At 43.7% G+C, this 20,716-nt stretch overlaps 1 protein-coding gene across 1 annotated transcript in view; it reads right to left on the bottom strand.

Annotated features, from left to right (window-relative positions):
- The window catches only part of uxs1 (UDP-glucuronate decarboxylase 1), a 113,373-nt gene that overhangs the window by 79,437 nt on the left and 13,220 nt on the right, over nucleotides 1–20,716 (bottom strand). Inside the window, exons 2-5 of the mRNA XM_038818235.1 lie at nucleotides 11,770–11,797; nucleotides 10,660–10,708; nucleotides 7,993–8,036; nucleotides 3,511–3,571 (exon numbers count right to left, since the gene is read on the bottom strand). Of these exons, the coding sequence (XP_038674163.1) occupies nucleotides 3,511–3,571; nucleotides 7,993–8,036; nucleotides 10,660–10,708; nucleotides 11,770–11,797 (182 nt within the window). The remainder of the gene's footprint in view (nucleotides 1–3,510; nucleotides 3,572–7,992; nucleotides 8,037–10,659; nucleotides 10,709–11,769; nucleotides 11,798–20,716) is intronic.

Here is a 20,716-nt window from a genome sequence, read left to right as displayed (position 1 = left end):
TAACCGCAGCTAATGCTGCGTGAATTACTCTGTGTCCCTGCTAACCCCCTGTGGGCCATTGAATCAGATCATCTTTTTTGCAGGAATCTCCAGAGTAAAACACCAGAGTTTTAATGCCGGCTTGGGGACATCATCCCATTTTGGGAGAATCAAGCTCATTAACTGTAGAGAAAACAATACAAAAAATCTGAGAAACATTGGGACATTACAATAGGAAAGAGGTGATGGCTAGAGAATGGCCGGGGTGGGGGCATGGGAGAGAGACGCAATGCCTGTCTGACAATTTGTGCTCAAATTTTACTTGCTTTTGGAAATAGGAAATTGGCATTGCTGGATTGCCTCCTTGTTTCTCTATCAAGGGACATATTAGTCATTTCTCCTCTATGCATTTGCAACATTTTCTGGATCTAACTTTTACATTTTACAGTTGAAGACCCAGCGTAATATCATCTGGATTTGTAACTGGTATTACAGCAACACACAGATACTTACGATGTAACATTGTTCGATGCATTTTGAAAAGAATTGCAGTAATCTATGTAATGTATTTATTAATAGATAAATAGGTATACAAAAATGGGGAACCTTACTATAACAGAATCTAATGTAAGGAGCAAAATGCATCTAAACACAGATGCTTCAAAACACGTTTAATATCAGCTTTGTCAGTAGAAGCTTAGCTTTAAAAAGCAACTTTAGTAGCCCTGTCCAGTGAATTAGTAACAACGCACATTTTACATTGCTGGCATTTGGTCAAGGAATCTACACTGGGACCAATGTTCTGGCAAGTTGTATAACTAGCTTTTTAAAGAGGGATTTAAACTATCCAAGAGATAGCTGCAGAGATAATAAATGTGTCAGCTATGACTTTCCAAAATTTGAAGATTCTGAAACAGTCCCAGGAGATTGGAAGTTAGCAGATGTAACACTGCCATTCTAGAAAGAGAGAGAGAGAGAGAGAGAGAGAGAGAGAGAGAGAGAGAGAGAAAACAGCAAACTATGGGCCAGATAGCCTGACATCAGTCATCAGGAAATTGCTGAAATCCATTATTAAGGAAGTCTTAACAAAGCACTTAGAAAGCATTGTATCAAGCCGATCATTTAGGACCACGATGAGCTGAAGTTCAAGGCCAGCCATAGTCATATTGAATCATTGAGCAGGATCACAGGCTATATAGTCTTCTCCTTCCCCTATTTCTTATGTCTGTCCTCAATGTCACCAAGGCATTCAACCATTTGAGAAGAGGCTGTATATTTAAGCTGCTGGACGAAATTGGCTGGCCGCCTCGCTCCAAGACAAGATAAGTACGATCAGCTATAACAGGAAAATTTCAGAACCCTATGAGATCTGCAGTAAGGTCAAAGAGTGTTGTGTTTTGATGTCAACACTCTTGGGCATATTCTTCTCTTTGCTGCTGATATATGCTTTCAGTTCTTCTGCAGTAGGTTGTCTAATAAGAGATCAGAACTGATAGAAAGCTATTCAGTCTTGCTCACCAGAGATCCAAGACAGAAGTGCATCAAGAGCTCATCAGAGATTTACTCTATGTCGTTGATGTCGCACTAGCATTCCATTTTGAGGAACACCTTCAGGGGCAAACTCTCTCACAACTATAAAGAATTCAGTATGACCATCAGCATCAAGTAGACAAAAGGCATGGTTCAGGACTTGCCTTAGCTGCCATCAATGAACACCAACATGACACTGGAGGTTGTTGGTAACTTCACATAACTAGACTCCACAAGCAATCTGTCACTTTCTACTGACCATTCCTTTACAGTAGTGAGACCTGGGTGCATATGCTAGACAGGAGAAACGGTTGGACAGTTTACACTTTTGTTGCCTCAGATGTATCCTGGGTAGCTCTGGGCAGGACAGGTCACCCTAGAATCCTGGAACTAATTCCATCCCGTACACGCATATCAAGCCAAAGTCTACACTGGCTCGGCCACGTCCATCAGATAGATGATGGCCACATAACTAAAGACATTCTGCACAGTAAATTGGCCACTGGGTCACAACCTGCTGGACCTCGGTGACAAAGGCACCTGCAATTGAATTATGAAGATGGTGTACATTGACACAGACAACTGGGAGACAATTGCTGATGGCTAAAACCTAGGAAGGCTGACTGTTTGGAGAGACATGGGACAAGCCGAGAAGAAATGGGAAAGCTGAAATGGCTGAAGAGGACTCAGAAAAAACAAAAACCATTGAATAATGAACCTTCTTAGCTCACTCTCTTCATCTATACTAAGTGTGGCAGAGACTTGGCATAGTGGGGCGCTTGAGTCACACCAGGCAATGTTTAACAGAGAGTTGACAACCCTGGTGCAAACCTTCACATCATGAGACAGAGGGCTAAAAAAAAAGAGCACAAGATGTAGAAGCAGAAGTAGGCTATTCGGCCCATCAAGTTTGGTCCTCAAGAACCTTAAGATGTGCAGAACCCAAAGTCACAGAAAATGTTTTTCATAATCTCATGATTAAGATTTATTGAATTATCAGGCATTCCACAATTAAAAGTCTTTAAACTAAAGATGTATTTTTCTAGGCAAAAGCATGTTTGTATCTTATGTGGCATTAAATTAAATCTATTGATACTCATCTTTAGAATAAAAAAACAGATAATTATTCAGTTTTTTTCCACAATGACACTAATGTTTTAGTTTCAAGGAGCTTGATTGAAAGTTCTTTACTCTAAGGATTTGTTTTCTAATCTCTGGCAAGACTAATTTATTGCACTTGTTCTTTTATCGCCATCTAAGTAACCTCTCTAAGTATTCAATTTTCCTAAAGAATTTGCATTCTAATTTTAAGGAACTCAATTACATCTCCCTTGATTTGTTTTGCTGTGAGAAGTTAAATTTTAAAAGCTTCTACATAATTTGGTGCTCAGGTTCCATAAAACATGCCCAAGCACATTGCAATGCTCTTTTGAAGGCTGGGAGGCCAGAGCTGCACAAGATTTCAAATATAGCTCCAATAAAAAACAAAATAAGGTTGAAAGTGTTGACTTCGAATCGAACCTAGAACCCTGGCGCTGTGAAGCAATTGTTAACCACTGTGCTACTGTGCCACACAAAATGATGGCGAGTGTCTTCACTATGAAGACAGGATTTGGTTTGCATAAGAAATTTACATTGGCCATTACTACTGTGGACTGATGCTTCTGTAATAGATAGACTAGCGAGGACATAATCAAGCAAATTTTTCTCTCCCGTTGTTTCTTTCGTCACTTGCTGCAGGCCCGATCTGACAAATATGTCCTTCAGGTCTCAGTCAGCTTGGAATAGAATTCAAAATTATGACGGAGAGCTAAATTTAGCCCCCATACTAGGTTACTAGAATAACAAGTTGCTCCCTATAAAGATTTACATTGCTCCCTCTGCTCCCAATTAACAAACTGAAAAGAAACTGTACTTCAAGACCTGGAATACATTGTTAAATAAGGAACAGTTAAAGAAACAGCCCTTGGATAGATCCACAGGAAACCAGGAAAGACATACCAGAATTCTTTTGCGATCCTTTTCAGATAGGAATTTTACTGGAGGATATTTTTGAGATATGCTATTGGAAACAAAAAATATTTTTGATTATCCCATTAAGTAAAATATAGAATTACTGCCAGTGCATTTTGATTGAAATACTTACACATAGTTTTCAGAAGCATTTGCTCAAACAAGACTGAAACTCAATTATTTAATATTTTACTTTCTTTTTGAAAACCAGACTCAAATTTAAAAAGTAGACCAATATCACTGGTCTTGTGATGAGTAGGTCGGTCAGAAATTCCCATTTGTGGCACTGTGGAGCCGAAAACTTCTGCAGGTATATTTAATTTTACACTACGGTTGGAGATTCAGATGAAGTTGAAATCCATCAACGTAGGAAGCATTTTGCTTGTGGCTGCAAATGACAATTATATACAGAGATACTTTTTGCAATGCAACTTCAATGCATCGATTGTAATTAGATCTGGGCACTTCGAAAGTCATACGGTGGAGTCTTCCCAGGCAAGAGAAGGTGGAATTTGGTAAATCCTCGAAAATAGACATTAGGTTAGAAGCAATTCATTCCACTTTCATTTAGCTTCCTCAGGGGGAGGTCCAAGGCCAGCAAGGGATTCCCTTGGATCAACAAGGAAACATAGAAACTCTACAGTGCAGAAGGAGCCTGCACCAACCCTTCAAAAGACCACCTTGCCTAGGCCCAATCCCCCACTCTTTCCCTGTAACCCCACGCAACCTTTGGGCACCGAGGGGCAATTTAGCATGGCCAATCCACCAAGCCTACCCATTGTTAAGACTGTGGGAGGACACCGGAGCACCCAGAGGAAACCCACGCAGACAAAGGAAGAATGTACAAATGCCATACAGACAGTAACCCAAGTTCAGAATCGAACCTGGGTCCCTGCCGCTGTAAGGCAACAGTGCTAACCACTGTGTCACCGTGCCGCCCCAATAAAACCAATTAATGCAAAAATTATTCCTGAATTCTGACTTACCCTTCCAGTGCATGGTTTCTATCCTGTTTAAACATCTCGCCAGAGTGGAGGAGACAAGTCATTGGGGAATGAAACTGACCTGCCAGCAGCAGTAAAACCACCAAAATTAGCAAGCTTCAAATTAGCCACAGTGAAAGGTGGGTGCTGACAAGTAGTCACAGACATCTGCAGACTTACGTGAGAAGACCGCTGTCTAAGAAAAGCAGGTGATCATACATGGCCCGTGGCTGTCAAGGTGAGCATATCCATGAATTTCTGTAAGCCAGCTTATTCCTGAAGACATCTTCAGGATTTTGAAATCTGCAGCCCACATTTGCATCACCCAGGTCACTGATGCCCTTTTGCCAAGGTCTTCAACTATATGCATCTTGACTTTGATAAGGCCAGTCAGCTTTACTTCCACAGGTCCAGAGGGCGATTACCACATTAATCAAGTCATGCAAGGTTTCAGGAGATCAGCCAGGCACATTTGTCTATCAGAAGGGCTTTTATTCCCTTAATGTGACCACTACAAGATCATTATGCATATCACTGCCAGATATCAAGGGCGCTGTCATGACTCCATCAGTCTCATGTATTGCAGGTATTCTCTTTACCAAGCAGACTCAGAAGATGGTTTCGGGGATAAAAAGGATACCCGCTGAAGACCTGGTTAGTGATGAAACTGAGGTGATGTATAATAGTAGCCATTTCAGCACCAGTACAGAATATTGGAAGCTATTGGCTTGCTAAATATGAAATTAAATAGCTTTGACAGATCTGGAGGCACCTTTCAATATGCCTCAACAATGAACAGGAACTAACTCACCACAGAAAGTTAAGTCGTGCTATTTCAGGCTAAGTACTTATTTTTATAACAATATTAATACTGCCTGTGAACTATTTTGGCACGGAGAGTAACTATTACAAGTATTGAGCCTCCTTCCTTCAAGTTTTAATTGTTGCTGGAGATTAAAAATATCAAATTTAATTTAAAACTGTTCTTCAAACCTTTCCTTCCAGTCTCTTTTCTCTTTCACGCCAATCTTTCTTTTCCTCTCTATTTCTCTTTATGTACTTGACATTGAATTTACACACTCTAATTCTTTTCAATCCATGCAGTTTATTTTACAATCCTGCAATCTGATTGGTTAAGAAGATACAGTTGCTTGCTGTTATGCATGTTCTTTGTGGCCGCAAAGAGAATGAATCAGAGGTGGCAAACGTCAAGTTTGTATAACATAGTGCAAGGAGTTAATTTACACAATGCTGCTCAAACTGGGTACAATGGTGCACTCAATCCACAAAAGCCTGCAAACTGCTCCGATTACGTCACTGCGTAACATGTGACATTATACCTGCCAATGGTGTTACTCTGATACATAACACCCCTCTCACTTTACTTCTTTAGTGTCCTCGGCATTTTTTACTTAATCAAACACTTTAAAGCAGATTCAACACATTATGCCACAACCAGCATTGTTATGTATGTATCTTCATAAGACAGTATTTTGGGTGAACGTCTTGTTTCATTTTGGCAGAACATGTTGTTCAGGAACTCTTAGGGGTACTAGGAGTGCCTTCCTGCACATTGTTCACTGCAACACGCATCAGGCAAAGCCAACTCGGGAACTGTCTCATGTTGTGTGGATACGCGGTCGTAACAGGTTCCACAATCTCAGAGTTGTAGCCCTCAAGACTGGCATGTTGCTGTCCATACTCTGGGATATAAACATCTGGTACAGATTCTGTACTCTCACTACGTGCGGACAATAATTATTCAGCGTGCTGATGCCAAATTCATTCATAGTCGGTTAGTATAGTACATGAAATTGATCTGTTTTGGTTAGTATAATTGCTGGAGTCCATTTTTCGCCTGAGGTGTAATTTGTTGCAAGAACACATTCCCCATGGTCAAATACTCTGCTTTTGGAATGTTGTTCCCTTCTAGCCACTTGCATCTGATGTTATTGTCTAACTATCTCTGAAGTTGAAGACGGAGTCAAAAGGTCGAACTGCGTGCATAGTTTCCTTTTTAACATCGGTACAGCTGGTGAGCTTTGTGTTGTTGAATCCAGTGTTTCTGTATGTCATTAGAAAGCTACTGGTACATTTAGGTAGAGAGCCTTTATCCCTCGAAACCTCCACTGCATGCTTGAACGATTGTATGAAATGTTCAGCAAAGCCATTGGTAGCTGGGTGGTAGGGAGCAAATTTGATGCCATACCCCTTCAAGTAGCCCTTGAATTTAACAGACGTGAACTGCATTCTGTTATCGTTCCCGAGCTGTTCAGCTCGCCCAAATCTTGCAAATACCTAGTCAAGCCTGCCAATGGTCTGTTCCGGGTTGTCGATTTCATAATGGCAACCTCCGGCCACTTCAAATGCGCATCAACCATGACCGAAAATTGTGTCCTTCAACTGGGCCCGCATAATCGACATGGATTCATTGCCATGGCCTGGTAGGCTATTCCCGTGGATACATAACATTTGCCCTGCTCACTGAGGTCTAAGCTGCCATTTTCCTCACTGCAGTTATCAGCTTGTACTTTGAGCAACTTGCCATTCAGAGCTTTAAAAAACTTAAACGTGCAAAAGCTAGTTTAACCAATGGTATATGCAACTAGATGACCTGTCACAGCAAACTATGATCCATGACTTTTATTTGCACATCTCAATTTGACTATAATGATAATTTTTGCTTATTTAAACAACATGTTTACCGGAAGAGATTCAATCACAAATTGTTTCTGTCACCTCTGGAATGATACCATGTCTTCTGCTTCACTAATGAACTTGCATCAAACTCTTCCTGCCCATGTCCCTTCTCCCACACTCTCAGCACAGCAATTACATAGACCATTCGTAACAAAAAACAAAGCCACAGATAAAAGGATAAACAAATAAAATTTTACAAACTACTTGTACCACCATCATTAACTACATCTCCTGTAACAAAAGCAACTCTTTAGACCAAACAACTGCACTGGTTGCAATACAATTCAGTCAAATTTCAACTTGCTCAACAAGCTGCCAATTTAAATGGAGTTCTGGAGTTTAAATTACTAAAATATTTGAACAGGTCACGGCTATTTAGATAACTAGAGGAAGGATATTATTGTCATGGAAAACATTAATACGATTTAGTAGTTGCAAATAGACATAAACTCAGCAGTAATACAAGAGTAAAGTGGGACAAAATTTGCATTCAAATATATCCGCTGTAGCAGCAAAGCCAAAACGGTGATGCCAGCTGCGTCACTCACCCTATTTCCAATCAGCACCGAATCTAAATGGATCTGCTTCATTGCAGACAACAGTATGAATGGAGCAAATTGGATTCACAAGATGAACATATTTCATGCAATATATAGCACAGAAACAGGTCAGTCAGCCCAACCTCTCCATGCCCGTGTTCATGCTCCACTGAAGCCTCACTCTCACCTTAATTCATCTCGCCCTACGTTATCTAAAGTTAATATAAGCAGAAGGAAAAAACACTTACCTTGTTTCTATTTCTCTAATTTTCTCTTTCAAGGGGGCTAAAGCCTGGAACATGGAAACATGTCAAAATTAAGCATCATAATTATGCAATCTGTCCCAGCTTGTGAAAACATGGCAATTTAATAATAATAATAACAACAAGCTTTTATTGTCACAAGTATGAAGTTACTGTGAAAAACCCCTAGTCGCCACATTCCAGCGCCTGTTCGGTTAAGCTGGTATGGGAATTGAACCCATGCTGCTAGCCTTGTTCTGCATCACAAACTAACTGTTTTGCCCACTGAGCCAAACCAGCCTTCAAAAGAAAAGAATTTCAGAAAAGAAAACTATTTATTCAATTCTCTCCATTGTTGGCAAATATAAATCAACAAAACAAAAACAGATGTCACATATTTTTTTAAAACAGAACTTTCACAACAGTGGAGGAGGATTACCTTTATGCCCTGCATGAGACATAGATACATATAAGATAGGAGCAGGAGGAGGCCTTTTGGCCCTTCGAGCCTGCTCCACCATTTATCACAATCATGGCTGATCATCCAACTCAATAGCCTAATCCTGCTTTCTCCCCAATAGATACATAGATGGATCTGTAAACTCAGTTATAGAGCCCAGCTTGATCATTTTAGCCCATGTCGCACACAGATTTTCCCCACTGTTCAGCCATAGAATTGAAAAAAATAAGGAAATAAATTTAGCTTAAAGCACTTTCCATCTGTTTCATTTTCAAAAGTCATATGTATGCCTCACGGTAGCATGGTGGTTAGCATCAATGCTTCACAGCTCCAGGGTCCCAGGTTCGATTCCCGGCTGGGTCACTGTCTGTGTGGAGTCTGCACGTCCTCCCCGTGTGTGCGTGGGTTTCCTCCGGGTGCTCCGGTTTCCTCCCACAGTCCAAAGATGTGCGGGTTAGGTGGATTGGCCATGCTAAATTGCCCGTAGTGTAAGGTTAATGGGGGGGATTGTTGGGTTACGGGGTTACGTGGGTTTAAGTGGGGTGATCATGGCTCGGCACAACATTGAGGGCCGAAGGGCCTGTTCTGTGCTGTACTGTTCTATGTTCTATGTTCTATGCATCTGCAAGGAGTTGCATTATGAGTTTCCTCTTCCATCCACAGTCAGTTCCATGACTATCCAGAGCCATGCAGCATTTATTCTGAAGCTGCTCTTTTGACTTACCTGTTGTTTTGAAGGAATCAGGATAGGATATGTAGGACATAGAATGAAAGTTTTATTGTTTTGAGATTTAAACACTCACGCTTCCTCAAGGTTATGGGAAAGCCAAATAGTGAATCCCACAAAAACAGAAAATGCTGGACAATCTTAGCAGGTCTGACAGTATCAATGGAGAGAGAACAGAACTAACGTTCCAAGTCTTTGTCAAAGCTGGATGGCTCTTTGTCAAAGCTTTGATAAAGTCATCCTGACTCGAAGCGTCAGCTTCCTTCTCTCTCCACAGATGCTATCAGACCTGCTTATTGTCCAGTATTTTCTGTTTTTGTTTCAGATGCCAGCAGTAATTTGCTTTTATCTTCGGGAATACTACCATGTATTTGCATAGGTTAAGTGGGGCTAGGGCCACAACTTCAGGGTTTCAAGTGTAATGTGCAGATCAGGGCAAGGTGAAGAACAAGAAAATAGGCAGCAATGAGAATGGAGAGGGGAATAGACCATTTCGGAATTCTCTGGGATCAGGCTACAGGCCAGAGAGAGCAGGAAAAAATATGTATTTGATGGCTCCAGGGGGCTGCAAACTAGAGCAGGAATGAAAATAAGAAATTGCCACTTCAGGGCTCTGGCGTGAAAAATCAACCTCATGTCAGAGCAGTAGAATTAACGATGCAAACCCAGCCAGAGCACTACACGTTCTAACTACACTCAATGAGCCCATTTCCAAATGATTGGTGCAATATTAAGAGAATCCACCAAGGCATTATGGGGAAGAATCAATTAATCACACCAACATCAATATACTTCACGTTGTTTACTATCAATCAAATTGAAATGCTCAATTCAAGAAACACACTTACAGCCTGAAGGCTGAATTGCAGTATGACTTCCACATTAACTATAAAAAAAAGCATAATTTAGGGGGGAAAAAAATCAGAGAGTTGTTATATAATATATGATTTTGTTACTAAACTAGCAAAGTTCCCAAATTGGCAAGTTGGGAGGTTGAATTCAATAATTCAAAAAGGCCAGAAGACTGACCTTGAAAGCTGCCATATTGTCACAAAAATACAACTGGTTTATAATGTTGGTTAGGAAAAATATCTCGGCCCAACTAGATAAGATTGCTCTTTAAATATTCAGCACAACTGGGTGAGACAATACCCCTGGCACCTTTCTACATTACTACTGGTAGCAGGTTAGATGGATTGGCCATGATAAATTGCCCTAAGTGACCAAAAATGGTGAGGCGAGGTTATTGGTTTATAGGGTGGACGTGAGGGTTTAAGTGGGTCGGTGCAGACCTGATGGGCCGAATGGCCTCCTTCTGCACTGTATGTTCTATGTTCTACTGTCATTCCAAAAAAACCTCAAACAAATCTAGAAAATTAATTACCAGTCTCTCTTCGATCATTACCTTGTCTGAACAATATTTTCATCTCCTTATTACTTCAAAGATAACCTGATGCAAGATTAGAAAATAAAGCAACTGACTAACCTCTTCTATTTGCCTCTCAATTTTCTGTTCTCCTTCTTCTTGAAATGATCTGTGTAAAAGGGAATAGAAAATATTACAACCACAATTAGTCCACACTGCTCTGTTCACCAAGCAATCTTGTAAAAATCCATCAATGCAACTGAAGGGATCAACAATTTGATCTTTCACAGTACTCAGAAGACATTTTATCTCTGCTAACGCTTACTGCGTTCACCTAATGCATCTGAGACCACATTACAGTGCCACTACCAATGGCAGCCTCAAATACAACACCAGCACTCCAAATCAACCAAGCTTGCAGAGATGAATCCACTGAAATGGTTTACATGTGCATGGCTGTTTTTTAAAAAAGTAATTTGGTTATTATAACGGGTGGGGAATTACTGAACAACTTACAAAACATTTAACTATTCATGTTTTCATTCCTGTAAGACATGGCACAAGAACTTTTCTTAGTTATTTCATCATCGGGCAGCACGGTAGCATTATGGATAGCACAATCGCTTCACAGCTCCAGGGTCCCAGGTTCGATTCCGGCTTGGGTCACTGTCTGTGCGGAGTCTGCACATCCTCCCTGTGTGTGTGTGGGTTTCCTCCGGGTGCTCCGGTTTCCTCCCACAGTCACAAAGATGTGCAGGTTAGGTGGATTGGCCATGATAAATTGCCCTTAGTGTCCAAAATTGCCCTTAGTGTTGGTTTATGGGGATAGGGTGGAGGTGTTGACCTTGGGTAGGGTGCTCTTTGCAAGAGCCGGTGCAGACTCGATGGGCCGAATGGCCTCCTTCTGCACTGTAAATTCTATGATAATCACTTGCATTGTAATTAGAATTCAATGCAAACTGCATTAACTGGTTTTACCTTGCTTCCCACTCTTGATGGTTATGCATATTTCATGATCTGACTGAAGATTGAGAAACCAGGCACATCACAGGCCACAATTAAAACTCTTGTATGAACAAGTACAATAACCAAATTTTACAACTTCACTTTAAACAGAAATGCATGGCAAATATTTCATGTTAAGTTTCAGATGGCTGCTATATTTTAACATAAGCAAGACAATATTGTTCGACAGAGGTTTGGAGGAAAGAGTTGTAAACTGTACATTACCTCATGCTGACAAAATTTCCCCAAACAGCTGCAAAAAGAAAAAAAAAACAAGGTATTTATATTGCATGAATAAAGAGTATTAGAAGTTGCCAAATCAAACTGTGAATCCTGTATTTCATAGTCCACACAGAAATCTCTGCATACACACTGATCCAGCGACTTTTCCAATATATTACATCAGGCAAGTGAAACAATTTCCATCAGGCATCGCATTGTTTAATGAAAAATCCAACTGAAATCTAAGGACAATGGCGCTTCTAAACCAAATAAAGATGTGTGTAACAGAGATTTTTGAATAGAGTATGATATGGTACATTTGGATAATTACATTTTAATCCCCATTTTTTAGTTGCTTTTATTTGCCCGCCTCTATAAGGATACCATGAGCAGCAGAGATGAAACAAAATGTATATTTTATATGGAATTTGTGATTAACTGTAGTCTTAGATTATTTACACTAAGGTTTTGTGATGAATAAACGGAAGAGAGAGTTCCTTTAATAATGGATACTGCAGTTATTAACAATGTTGTTGGCAAACCAAAAACAGAGCCCATCACAAGGAGTTTAGGTAAAACCCCTTTGTTGTGATACTTCTTTTGGAGAAAAGCACATATTGGCATACAGTGAACAGACTGAAACTACTTGCTAAAAATGTCATAGTTACAGCCTCAATAACAAGGCTTTAACAGGAGCGCCTGAATTCTCGCTCCCGGGTTGGGAGCACAGAGTCGGGACAAACCTGATCTGAGAGCAAGTGTCCCTGGAGTGGCTGAGTTGTATGGAAATTGTGGCGGGTAATACCGGTAATAGTACAGAGGCAGGTTGTGCAGAAGGCGACCTCGCTGCATTCACACTTCGTTGAAGTAATTAACAAAAAAGCAAAAACAGCCATCCAGCCCACACCCCCCCAAGACACCGCCATATCAGATAATGTCCCCCACCTACCCCCACTGCCCCAATGTTTGCCCCTCTGCCCACCCCATGGACCTTGATAGACCATATGCCAATCTAATGCCAAATCATGCTCTCCACCCTTTGCCTTTCCACCTACGAAGCCAATTTACCCAGTATCCACTGTGGGCAGATCTCAGGACCCATGCCGAGATTAAATTTCATTCTTAAGTGTGAGAATTTCAGATAAAACCTCTCATCGATTAAAAATCCATCCACGGCATGTAACTTCCTTTAATCCCTTATAAAAACAAGGATTGGAAATATTGGGTGCCTAGCTCGGGGGCAGTATTTGCAGTTCTGGATCCCCATTGCCATTTTTGTAATCAAGAAGAGGCTCTCCATCATTACGAGAATTCAGGCCAAGTTGCCACCAAATTAAAAGCCTCTAAATATTGTAGTGCACCAAATTATATGCAATTTTAATTGTCTATCATTGTAACCACTTTGAAATTTGGCGGTACATATGCATAGAGGTTCGGATTAGTGTCATATTTTTAAGATGTATATTTGTTGTTATTCCATTAAGTTGTGTATGTTAGACTAAGAAACAGTGTGTGATTTCTGGTGCTGACCTCAGTTCTGCAGCAGTCTTAACATGATAACAATTTGCCTATTGCTGCAAATTTACTGAAGCAAAGTAACTGGATGTATAAATATTAAACATGGCTGTAAAAATATATTTGCAACAAACTCTGAACCAACTTTTTAGTCAATTTGAAGATGCAAGTAACTAAGTTCTTTCATAAAATCACTTCTCAGTCCTGCAAAATAACTATCAGTGGATTTGTCCAATTAATTTATATAATGCAAGAACTTTTATTCATTTATTCTTCCCTCCTTTCACTTAGAAGCTACTTTTCCATTCCCTCATTATTATACAGCGTTTGCTGAAACTGCAGAGACAGTCCCCTTTCTTAAGTTACATAAATGTTATTGTTCGTTGTATTCATTGAGCTGTAAGGAATGAAAATTACTGCCAAAAGCAGCTTGGAAACATTGGTTCAGTACATGGCAGTTGCTGGTTCCAGATTAATAACTTTGAAAAATAAAATGAGTGATTTGCATTCCAAATCTATTGTTTCCCCCACGATAACTATGAATGGAAACTGCCTATCTGGCACCAAGTCATGACAGAGATAAAATTTCCTTCAACTGATCACTAAGACAACCAAAGTCATTGTCTGAAGGCCCAAATCTTTCTCCCTTGTCACTGTCTGCACCACCTGCAACACACAGTTGTCTCCTACCTTGAACGCTGTAAAAAATGCCGCAGTACTTCACACAAGAGTATTAGCAAATAAAATCCGATACACCACATACGGGTGCGTAGGCAGAGGAGGGGGGAGCGAGAAATAGAGATGTTAATTTCAGAGTTTAGGTCCAAGACAACTGAAGGCAAAGCCATTAAGAGTGGAGTAATTAAGGTCTTGGATGTGCAAGGGTCCAGATTTAGAAGAACACATCTGACCTTCAAATTCCAGATGATATTTATCATGAATTTATATAGCACTTTTTAAGATGGAAGAATTTCTCAGGGCACTTCACAGAAGTAAAGCCTGACTGGGGCCTCGTCTGCAATGTAGTAGTCGGTGATTTTCTGTGACAAAAGATGCCAATATAGAGGAGATAATAGGAGAAGTAACTAAATGGAGGATTTTAAGGGAAGAGCGGGAGGTAGTGGTTTCAGGATGGACCTAAATGAAAGAATGTGTAATGAGCAATGGTAAATGGTACTCAGCAGGAACACTGCAGAAACCAAGTTCTCCTGAGTGTTCAAAGGTTAGAACAAAGGAGGGATGAGGCATGCGTAGAGGACCGGACCTCTGGTTTGTCGACCCAGCGGTCAACGGAGCAGCTGATGCTAGTTATTCAGGAAGGCTTTGCTGAGCAGAAACGGGACTGCTTGGAGTCGATTGAGCGGCTGGAGTTTAGATTGGACGCCAAGATCGGGCGATTCAGAAGGTAGAGAAGGCGCTGGCTGAGCAGGAGGAACATCAAAAAGCTGTGGAGTTGGAGGAGGGGATGCTGAGAGGCCAGCAGAAGAAGCTCCTGGAGAAGGTGGAGGACCTAGAGAATAGGTCCCGCCGGCAGAATTTGAGAATAGTTGGGCTCCCGGAGGGGTCCGAAGGAGCGAACGCTGGGGCATACATCGCAGACATGTTTGAGAAGCTGCTGGGGGATGAGGCATTCTCCCGGCCCTTGGAGGTGGACAGGACTCACAGAGCACTCGCAAAGAAGCCGCGAATGGGAGACCCCCTCCCCTCCCCTCCCCGAGGGCAATGGTGGTGAGATTCCACAGGTACTCGACTAAGGAGTGCATTCTACAGTGGGCCAAGCAGACATGGAGCTGTAAGTGGGACAACAGTATCCTGCAGGTTTACCAAGACCCGAGTGTGGAAGTGGCCAGGAGAAGAGCAGGTTTCAACCAGATTAGGTCGATCCTTTTTAAGAAAAAGGTGAAGCTCGGACTGTTGTATCCGGCCTGTCTCTGGGTCACGCATGAGGAACAGCACTTTTATTTAGAGTCGCCTGAGGACGTGCTGGACTTCGTGAAAAGGAAAGGACTAGTGGTGGATTGAGAACTTTTGAACTTTCCTGCAGCGTTCATGTTTTTTGTTTGCTTTTCTGTTGTTTTAAAAAATGTTTCTCGTTTTCGTTTGGTGGAAGCTGTTTGTAATGCCTTTGCATTGATTTCGGATCAGTGGTACAGCTGAGTGAGTTAAGGTTTTCATTTGCACTGTTGGGGAATGGAGGTGTGCTTGTTTAGATCTTGGTGTTTTTCTGTCAGCCAATTGTGTGGGGATTGTTTGATGTTGGAATATGTTTGTATGAGTGGGGGTTGGAGACTATGCGGCGCCAGGGATGGGGGCCAACAAGCTAGCTGGGCGGGCTAGCTCACGGAAGCGAAGTGGGGGGTGTGCATATGTTTGGTTTATTAAAGGGGTTGGGTTACAGAGTGTTGTTATTGGGGGGGGGGGAAGTAGGGGGGTAAATGTTCTGCTGACGAGGGAGGGACTTGGGCCAAGGGACAGAGAGGAGGTGGGGGCTGGAGGCTGCCTGGGGGCGGGCTGGTGGAGGCGCGGAGCATGGGCTGGAGGCAGGCCCAAAAAGGGGATGGCTGATCGGCGAGGGGGGGGGGGGCAATGAGCCCCCCAACTAGGCTGATCACCTGGAATGTTCGAGGGTTAAATGGGCCGGTCAAGAGGGCACATGTGTTCTCGCATCTTAGGGGACTGAAGGCGGACGTGGTAATGTTGCAGGAGAAGCACCTTAGAGTAACTGACCAGATTAGATTGAGGAAAGGCTGGGTCAGTCTGGTCTTTCACTCGGAACTGGATTCAAAGACTAAAGGGGTCGCAATCCTGATCAATAAGCGGGTGGTGTTTGAGTCGGGTAGAATAGTCTCGGATGTGGGAGGTCGGTACATTATGGTCAGTGGGAAACTGGAGGGGGTGCAGGTGAAATTAGTAAATGTGTATGAGCCAAATTGGGATGATGTAGAGTTTATAAAGAGGATGCTGGGAAAGATACCGGACCTGGACTCGCACAGGTTGATCATGGGAGGGGACTTCAACAGTTATTGACCCTGGCTTCGACCGGTCAAGCTCGAAAACAGGCAGGGTGCCAGCAATGGCAAAGGAACTAAAAGGGTTCATGGAGTAGATGGGGGTGTGTGTGTGCGTGTGTGTGTGGTGGTGGTGGTGGATCCATGGAGATTTGGGCAGCCGAGGGTGAAGGAGTTCTCCTTCTACTCACACATGCATAAAGTGTACTACCGGATTGATTGATTTATTTTGAGCAGGGCGCTATTGGCAGGGGTGGTGGACACGGGGTACTTGGCGATCACAATCCCAGACCATGCTTCGCACTGGGTTGACCTGCAGATTAATAAAGACAGTAACCAGCGCCCGCACTGGAGGTTAGATGTGGGACTTTTGGCTAACAAAGGGGTGTGTGAGCAGCTGAGAAATGTATTCAGAACTACATGCAGGTCAATGACACGGGGGGAAATTTCTGCAGCGGTGGTCTGGGAAGCACTGAAGGCGGTGGTCAGAGGGGAGCTGATCTCGATACGGGCCCATAGGGAGAAGGTGGACAGGGCAGAGATGGACTGACTGGTAAAGGAGATACTACAGATCGATAGGAGGTATGCAGAGACCCCAGAGGCAGGGCTTTTAAGGGAACGGTGGAGGCTACAGACAGGGCGGTGGAGCAGCTGAGAAAGGCGAGGGGGGCAATCTATGAGTATGGAGAGAAGGCTAGCAGAATGCTGGCACAGCAGCTTAGAAAGAGGGAGGCAGCCAGGGAGATAGGGAAAGTAAATGACGCAGGTGGGAACCTGGTCGGAGATTCAGCAGGGGTAAATAAGGCGATTAGGGATTTCTAAATAGACTGTGTAGGTCGTAATCCCCTATGGGGCCGGAGGGGATGAGGTACTTCTTGGGGGGCTGCATTTCCCAAAGGTGGACGGGGAGCTGGTAGAAGGGCTGGGGGCCCTGGTCTGGTTGGAAGAGATAGTGGAGTGTCTGAGGGCCATGCAGTCGGGTAAAGCCCCCGGGGTAGGATGGGTATCCAGTGGAGTTCTATAAAAAGTTCTCTCATATTAGGGCCGGTGTTGATGAGGATGTTCAATGAGGCAAGGAGAGGGGTGCTGCCCTGACGATATCACAGGCCATGATTTCGCTGATTCTGAAGCGGGACGAGAACCTGAAGCTGTGTGGGTCCTACAGGCCGATATCCCTGTTGAATGTGGATGCCAAATTGCTGGCCAAAATTTTGTCCTCCAGGATTGAGGATTGTGTTCCGGATGTTATTGGGAAAGACCAGGCGTGGTTTGTTAAGGGTAGGCAGTTGGTGGCCAATGTAAGAAGGTTGTTAAATGTGATCATGATGCCCCCGGAAGGTAGGGAGGTGGACGTAGTGATCGCAATGGATGCAGAAAAGGCTTTTGATCGGGTAGAATGGGATTATCTATGGGAGGTACTGGGACGGTTCGGATTTGGGCAGGGCTTTATTGACTGGGCCAGGTTGCTATATCAGGCTCCTGTGGCAAGCGTACGGACAAATAGGACATCGGACTATTTTAGACTGCACCGGGGGACGAGACAGGGATGCCCCCTCTCCCCACTGTTGTTCGCGCTAGCTATAGAGTTGTTGGCAAATGCTCCGAGAGCCTCAAGGGCATGGAAGGGGCTGGTCGGGGGGGTATCGGACCCAATAGAGGGCATGGAAGAAATCATGAGGATTCTTGGGGAATTGTTTTCGGGGTATAAGCTAAATATGGAGAAAAGCAGTCCAGGCGAGGGGACAGGAGAGGCAATTGGGGGAGCTGCCGTTTAGATTAGTAGGGGGAAGCTTTAGGTACCTAGGCATCCAAGTGGCGCGAGAATGGGACCGGCTGCATAAATTAAATCTAGCCCGGCTAGTAGAAGGAGCATTTTTGGAGATGGGACGCACTCCCGTTGTCATTAGCTGGGAGGGTGCAGACGGTGAAGATGACGGTCCTCCCGAGATTCCTGTTCGTGTTTCAATGTCTCCCCATTTTTATTCCACGGTCCTTTTTAAACTGGTCAACAAAGTGATCACTGGCTTCGTTTGGGCGGGCAAGACCCCGTGAGTAAGGAAGGTAATGCTTGAGCGGAGTCAGGGAGAGGGCGGGCTGGCGCTGCCAAATTTTAGTAACTATTACTGGGCGGTGAATGTAGCCATGATCAGGAAGTGGGTGGTGGGGGAAGGGTCGGCATGGGAACGTATGGAGGCGGCTTCATGAAAGGGCACCAGTCTGGGGGCGTTGGTAACTGTGCCTCTGCTGTTCCCGCCGGCACGGTACTCCACCAGCCCCGTGGTGGTGGCGGCCCTGAGAGTCTGGGGGCAATAGAGGAGACATGTGGGAGCATTGGTCTGGTCCCCAATCTGTAATAATCACTGGTTTGCCCCAGGAAGTAGGGTTGGGGGTTTCCGGATATGGCGGAGAGCAGAGATTGAGAGGATGGGGGATATGTTTATGGAGGGGAGCTTTCCGAGTATGAGGGCGCTGGAGGAGAAGTTTGGGTTGGCGAGGGAAAACAAATTCAGGTATCTTCAGGTGCGTGTCTTCCTGCGTAAACAGGTGTCAACCTTCCCGCTCCTACCGCTAAGGGGGATTCAGGACAGGGTAGTTTGCAGAGGGTGGGCAGGAGAAGGGAGCGTCTCTGACATTTACAAGGAACATATGGGGTCAGAGAAGACGCAGACCGAGGAGCTGAAGCGCAAGGGGGATGAGGAGCTGGGAGGAGATATAGAGGATGATCTATGGGCAGACGCGTCGAGTAGAGTCAACGCATCCGCAACATGTGCCAGGCTCAGCCTGATACAATTCAAGATCGTTCATCGTGCTCACATGACAGTGGTCCCGATGAGCAGATTCTTTGGGGTGGAAGACAGGTGTGCAAAATGTACAGAGAACCACATGTTCTGGATATGTCTGAAGCTTAGGTGATTTTGGCAAGGGTTTGTAAATATCATGTCCACAGTGTTAAAAACAAGGTGGCACTGAGTCCAGAGGTGGTGATTTTTGGGGTGTTGGAAGACCCGGGAATCCAGGAGGAGAGAGGCAGATGTTCTGGCCATTGCTTCCCTGGTAGCCCGGAGACGGATACTATTAGCTTGGAGGGACTCAAAGCCCCCAAAGTCAGAGACATAGCTATCGGACATGGCTAGCTTTCTCTGTTTGGAGAAAATCAAGTTCGCCTTGAGAGGGTCACTGCTAGGGTTCGCCCGGAGGTGGCAACTGTTTGTCGACTTCTTCGCGGAAAATTAATCGTCAGCAGAAGGGGGAGGTTAGTTTAGCTTAGAGTAGGGGGTTAATAAAGGTGGGACCTGTAAGGGAGGGAGACGGCTTTTGCATTATGTTTATAGCTTCATGTACATTGTTTATTTTGTTGTTGTTATAATACCAAAAATACCTCAATAAAATGTTTATTAAAAAAAGTTTGCAAACAATCATGTTCAACTGTTAGCACTGCTGCCTCATGGCCCTGGGTCATTACCCGTGTGGAGTTTACATATTATCCCCGAGTCGGCGTGGGTCTCACCCCCACATCCCAAAGATGTGGAGGCTAGGTGGATTGGCCAGGCTAAATTGCCCCTTAATTGGAAGAAAATAATTGGGTGCTCTTCAAAGATAAATTCAACCGGAGTCAGTTGCCAGAGAGGGCAATGGAACTGGAGAGAAGGACAGTTTATGGTCAGAGTAAAGACAAATATCTTTCGGTCTTCCTAATGTTTAACAGGATGTGTGGAATGACCCCATGTCTTCTGATGTTCCTGCCATAAGACCATAAGACATAATAGCAGAATTAGGCCACTTGGCCAATCGAGTCAGCTCCGCTATTCAATCATGGCTGATATTTTTCTCATCCCTATTCTCCTGCCTTCTCCCCATAACCCCTGATCCCCTTATTGATCAAAAACCTATCTATCTATCTCGGTCTTAAAGACACTCAGTGATTTGGCCTCCACAGTCTTCTGCAGCAAAGAGTTCCACAGATTCACTACTCCCTGGCTGAAGAAATTCCTCCCCATCTCTGTTTTAAAGCATCGTCCCTTTAGTCTGAGATTGTGTCCGCTGCTTCTAGTTTTTCCTACAAGTGGAAACATCCCCTCCACGTCCACTCTATCCAGGCCATGCTGTATCCTGTAAGTCTCAATAAGATCCCCCCATATCCTTCTAAACTCGAACGAGTACAGCCCCAGAGTCCTCAACCATTCCTCATAAGAGAAGCTCTTCATCTCCAGGATCATTCTTGTGAACCTCCTCTGGACCATTTCCAAGGCCAGCACATCCTTCCTTAGATAAGGGGCCCAAAACTGCTCACAATACTCCTAATGGGGTCTGACCAGAGCCTTATACAGCCTCAGAAGTACATCCCTGGTCTTGTATTCTAGCACTCTCAACTTGAATGCTAACAGTGCATTTGCCTTCCTCACTGCCGACTGAACCTGCACATTAAC

Source organism: Scyliorhinus canicula, chromosome 14 (assembly GCF_902713615.1).
Source record: "Scyliorhinus canicula chromosome 14, sScyCan1.1, whole genome shotgun sequence".
Classification (NCBI taxonomy): Eukaryota; Metazoa; Chordata; class Chondrichthyes; order Carcharhiniformes; family Scyliorhinidae; genus Scyliorhinus; species Scyliorhinus canicula.
This window is presented reverse-complemented; position numbering and strand designations above follow the sequence as displayed.